The 6,147-nt window shown below is 36.7% G+C and overlaps 1 protein-coding gene across 1 annotated transcript; it reads right to left on the bottom strand.

The window, feature by feature from the left end:
- Window positions 1–3,822: 3,822 nt before the first annotated feature.
- LOC128224262 (endonuclease G, mitochondrial-like) lies at window positions 3,823–6,032 on the bottom strand. Its single transcript, XM_052934068.1, has 3 exons — window positions 5,438–6,032; window positions 4,708–4,820; window positions 3,823–4,138 (listed from the first exon to the last, which is right to left on the bottom strand). The coding sequence occupies exons 1-3, from the start codon at window positions 5,972–5,974 to the stop codon at window positions 3,859–3,861; spliced, it is 930 nt and encodes a 309-aa protein (XP_052790028.1). The 5' UTR covers window positions 5,975–6,032; the 3' UTR covers window positions 3,823–3,858.
- Between the last annotated feature and the right edge of the window lie 115 nt (window positions 6,033–6,147).

The following is a 6,147-nucleotide window of genomic DNA, read 5'->3' as shown; positions in this document are numbered from 1 at the left end:
CGCAGTCAAATGCAGACATTGGAAGACTTGAAGAAACAGAGTGGGATACAAGAGATCCTGGTGCGATACCCTAGCTCTTTGCGAAGCGACCTCTTGGTTCTTTAACGTGCTCGGTGTAAAGCACCGATACACGGGATACAACTTTCCTGGGTTGAACCAGTACTGAGTACACCACTTTTCCGAGCACTACCATTTAAATGCCGAGCGCCAGGCAAGGGAGCTACTTGTACCAACTTTTAACGTCTTTCGGTATGACGCGTCCCGGGATCGAGCCCACGACCTCCCGCTCCGTAGGTGGACGCCTTAACCACAAGGCCACGGAGACGGTTTCTAAGTGCTAAATGTCCGTACGATATTTTTTTTTATTGAAACTCACCCTGATAAAAAAACCCATATCAAACACCTATTTGTTCTTGTTTGACCGCTGTATTCATCTTCATTTTTGCCGATTTATAAAGTACGTTCTATTTAGTATATCTGTGTTTTCGACAGCTTAATACCTTGATTGTTTAAATCTTTAAATGATTCGTATTATAGATTCTCAAAATCAAGGCTTCCGTTCAAACGACACATGACTATTAGTTGAAGGTAACAAAGACAAGTTGTCTGCAGATCCGGTATTCATAAATCACTTTAAGTCATTTCTTAACTTAATTAAGTCGATTTCCTAAAATTGTCATACTCAGATTTAAAGGGACTTGCTCATGTTTTAGCACCATTTTCCCCCGGTAATGCATCTGAAAACACTTTATATATATTATAACTATTTACTCTTTAATACCGAAATTACAGGGGGAAAGTACATTTGAAGTATACAAAAGTATAAAAAGTAAATGAAAAATAAAGTCAGTGAAAAATTAGAAAACTGAAAACAAAAGCTCACGCCCTCAAGGACTCGTACACAAATATAAAGATAACAACCTTTAGGCCTTTCGTTGAATTACTATGACTAACGCTATTTAAAATCGTGGACTTTATATAACAATATTTCGGCATATATCAACATTCACTGAAGGGTTCCAGCTTTTGATATCTTAGTTATAAAACTCATAATGATTTGCCACACTTTATTTCGTCATACAAAAAAAGTGCATTTTACAGAAACATGAGCGAGACCCATTAAGGACTACCATTGAATTTTTGAATATTAGTGTGTAAATTACATAAAATAACTGAAAATAATTAAAAGTAATGTACTTAAGATATTTTAAGTTATTTTATCATATGACCAATGAGATACTTAACATAGGAAATGATTTAAGGCTGCACTCTCACAGATTGAACGTTTTGACAACTTTTTTTTATTTTTGTCTTGGAACGAGCCATTTTTTTGCGAAAATCCATGTTATAAATAAAAGTTTCAAACCAGTTATATGAGACTGCTGACAAAAAAATCAGATATCAGATTTCATATTTAAGTTCAAAAATCTGTGAGAGTGCAGCTTTAAAGTAAGGACATGTTTGATGATTACTAGCTGGCTGAACGATCGTGACAAGTCGTTTAAAAAATCCTTCCAGCAGTTAATAGACTGACCACTGACCCTGAGTTTTAAACATGTCCATAAAGCGATGTGTTTCGAATATGCGCACCGCATGTCAGTTGTAAATATCTGTGAAAAATATGTTGGCGTTTTTTAGATTTTTTATATGGTAGAGTTATAAAGGAGACACGAAATTGGTCATTTAGCAATGGCCATAGATAACACTATTGGTCAGGGGTGATATAAAACATAATAAAACATTATACATACTGAGTTGAGTTGAGTACTAGCATTAGTAATGGTTAGAGGACATGGAGTAAATTCTTAATGAATAAGAATGGGCGGAGTGAGCGTAGCGAACGAGCCCTTCTATATGATTAAAAAATTACTTCGTGTCATCTAACTGACTTAGAATACTAACCCATTGGCTGAAACATTACCAACGCAAACTCTGACGTAGGGCGTGTGTAACGGATGAGTTGCAGTAGGCGGACCTTTTAATCACCCGCGAAGGTTGAATTTCTTAATGATTAAGGCAAATACTTATTACAAGTAAACTGGCTTACTACCTTCAAGGTCGGTCGTTATAGTCTTCACGAATGTTCTCAAGAACTCAGTTCTTGTTGGTTATGGTATTGACATCCTACAATGAATCTAATAATACAGCAAATGACGTTTCGTTACCTTTTTAGGGATGAAAACATTCATGAATTGAAAATAACACGTGATTGGTCGCATTACTCTGTAATACTGCGCATGGTTATGATATTCCTTTCTAAACGCTGCACTGGCTCAGGAATTGTCCAACAACAATATAACCAAAAACGATCTCTATTATATGTCGAACATTCAACCATTCGGACACTTAGACGTCGCCTTGGTGCAAGAACTCAATATCTGCTTCTATTTCTATATATATAGAGTTATTGCACTAAGGTGACGTCTGTCTAGTCGTCCCGCTTGATTACCACGGCCGGGTATCTTTATACTTCTTAGTTTAAACATATTTATTTTACATTTTGTGCAACAGGTTATTGTAACATTATATTAATCACTCTCGTTGGCACGATGTTCTTGTGTTGTGGGGGAAAACTGAGTACCTGGAGGAAACACACTTGTCCGGCTTGGTGACACACCAAACTCACATGCGTCCGGGAATCGAACCTGGGTCGCCTAGGTGAGATAGTTCTTGTTTAACATATATGTAAAAAACTATTAATATAATGCCGCGGTAAATATGCATTATAACTAAGACATCATTTATAGTAAGTATTTCTCTTAGACAAAATATTTTACGGAAAAAATCGGTTGGTTTCAAAACGTTTCCATACTATTATCAGAAAAACAACTTAAAAAAATGTTCAGAACTTATTTACAGTAACAATGTTAACGTCGTCATTGTTCATTTTCAAATAATTTTTATTATTTCTTTCATGCTTTTCGATGAAATATGGAGTTTTATCAGTGAAATAACAACAGTTGATAATTGATATTTTCACTGCAAAATAAGGAGTGAAACTATGAACTTTTAGAACTACTTTTAAAATTCATTGTAGTTACTCCCCCTAGATCAAAACAAAATACTTCACGTTGAACCAGAATATGTTGGCCAAAAAATATCAAAATTTAAACATAGGTTACATTAGTTTAAATAAAGACATATTTGAACATTAACAACTTACTGTTTTTTTACAGAAATGGTTATCCCGTTTTTCAAACGTTTTCTTGATCTTGAAGCTGAATGTTCGACTATTTGTTTTCATACCAAACAAATTACAGACGAAAAGAACTGCTCGAACATAAATAGAAAGTTATCATCGTTTAAATGCATTTTGAACTGTTTGTCGTTGTATTACGAGCTTCCCGGAAAATTCACACATCAATTTACATTTATCATTGATCAAAAATCATGATTATGATGCTGAAGACGACGCGGACAAGAACGCCGGACAAAGTAGTCTCTATGAGCTGCCATGCTTCTCAGACGACACAAGTATGGCGACAATTCTGTTGTCGGGCCTATTTATCAATTATACGAACATTATGTTTAAAGTATCCTAACCTTCAGCAGTTCGAGTAATTTGTATATTGAATAGCGGAAACACCTTGACGGTCAAAACCTTGATCCGATAGTTGGTCTGGTAAAAGATGGAAGGTTTTCGCAGGCAAGTTCGTGATTGTCTTGTAAATGAATGAGTGTTGCCTCCAGCGCAGTTAACTTGTACTGCTGATAAATTTCAAGTGACGCATGTAAGGAATGAATACATGCAGAATATGCGAATGGTTCCATTTGACGCTTTCAAGCCAAACACCATTACAAAGAGGAAAAAAAAAGAACGAATTTTCTTCAAACAAATGTATTACCATAAGCACTGTATTATCTTGGACGTTGATGGTTTATAAGTTTCACTCTATTTACAGGCAATTTATCAAACATTAAAAGTCCGGCAGCTCTTTCCACAGAATCTAGCGGCGTCAAAAATGTTTTAAACGATGTATCGTCTTTCAAAGGCTGATTTGGCAACACATAAGATAGAATCTCGAAATCACCAGCGTTCGTTTCTATAGCAACAACTTTGAAGAAATGTGTTGGTACGGCGACGTTATTCTGGCCTATGACTTCGTATTTCACATACATCTTGCCGTCAGATTCTCGTCTGAAAAATAATGAATAGAATTCAGTGCATCAAATTCAACACACTTTGATCCTGTATGATCAAGGATTGGAAATAAGGATAAGTTCTTTCCGTTCCGATCCGAATCGCCATCAATTTCAACTACATGGACAAAGCAACTGTGTATTATTAATAAAAGCAGACACAGTCATCTTGAAATACTATCAGATTGAAAACTCATTTGTCACATTTTTTCGTTCTATGTCCATATACTTAATTTGGCATTCTTTTTACCAGTCCAACTCAAAATTTAACGCCCTAATCTGCCTGGCCGGGTAGTGGATTAGACGGGTTTCGCAAACTAAGACCATTTAAATTCTTACAAAATTGTCTTTGTTTTGTATTAACACATATATTCTTTATAAATAATCAAAAGTATTTTGTTGTGATAAAACATTACTACAGTATTACTAAAAAAACATAAGTTCAAGTTTCTAGTCCTGACGCGGCATTGCCGAGCAGCGCTTACCCGTGCACCACTTTCTTGGGTTACGAGAATTTAACCAAGGAAAAAATAATGACGGCATAACTTTCCATATGGGTTTCAGTACCTTGGTAGATACAGTGGACCCGTGCAGACATAGGTGTTGCGATTTTTCCGTGCGATGCTGCGAACGTACTTCTCCAAGTTATTCCAAATTCCGCGGTTGAAGCCCTCACCAACCTGAAATGTATAATATACAATACGCAAGCATTTCTTTAACATTTTAATAGCCAGGAGGTTATTCACCTTGGTATCACAACTTCCTATATCCATTGGAACCAATTGTGTGCATCAGCGGGCGGGAAAGCATTGCAAGCATTGTGTTGGTGTGCTTGGGTTGTTTTAAAAAGTACGTTTTTATATGACGGCTAGAGTATATTTAGCTTTGCTATGAGGGTAATTACCTTAGATGAAATATTATCGTTGAACTATATTAAAGCTGTTGTTGTATTCCCATGACTTGATAAACAGCCCAAAAATCTGTCCGTGTATCGTACATAATGGTGTCTGTGCATACAACTGCACATATATGATAGGGACTCTCAATTTGAATAATATATACTGTATACGATAATAATAATTGTATGGATCTATAATTTGAAAGACCGAGCTTGTAGGATTCGAAAAATCACTGCATAGTACGGCCACAGGTATTTCTCTCGATTTTGTTTACCCTATGCATAATCATACACAGGGTAATAAAAATTCTATAGAAACCCCTGTGGTATGGCTAGGGGATTGATATTTAAGTTATCATAACCTCTTTTCTCAAAGAGAATTAAATATGTATTGCCTACTTGAGGAGAAATGTTGCTGAGGGTGAAAGTTTCGTCCATAGCCTGTTGGCTGTGTCGGTGATTGCCCGCAGCGGCAAGGTGACCCCGATCGTACCCGCTGCGTTTATAGTCATCACGGTAGCTTCTGAATTTCTCATGTATCACTTTATCTTCGAAGAAATTTGATTTGCCGCGATCTGCATGTTTGCTTGAAGGAAGTTTTTCCGGTGACAAATGTTCAAACACCCAATGAGCGTTTCGGTTTCGTCGGTCGTAGGCTAGAACGAAGTCATTGAATGTTCTTACGTTGTCAAGGGATGGAAACCCATATTTCATGATCGTCGAGGCGTTTGAACTTTGAGGCGAACCAACCGGAGCACCAAATTGAGTCAGAGATGAAGATGCATGGACAGCCTCAAAGATCGACGGAAATAAGTCTTTTATGTCGAGATTCGTTCGTTCTGGTTGGTTTTTCATCCGTTCATATTTTGCTCCGAGGTACGCACCTATTCCTACAGAACAGGCTGAAATGATGGGAAGAATGTTGTTCCGAAACATGCCTTTGCAAAATTCCAAGGTGATGAAGTTTCGTGTTTATAGGACTAATTAAAGTGGAAGCTTTTAAGGTTGCACCGCCGGATATTGTAATGGACCAAGTTACTTTCGAAATGTAGGGGTGTTATACTTCCCAAAATTCAATGAACTACGTTTTATATTATCTTTATACAGTA

Source organism: Mya arenaria, chromosome 17, assembly GCF_026914265.1.
Source record: "Mya arenaria isolate MELC-2E11 chromosome 17, ASM2691426v1".
Classification (NCBI taxonomy): domain Eukaryota; kingdom Metazoa; phylum Mollusca; class Bivalvia; order Myida; family Myidae; genus Mya; species Mya arenaria.
This window is presented reverse-complemented; position numbering and strand designations above follow the sequence as displayed.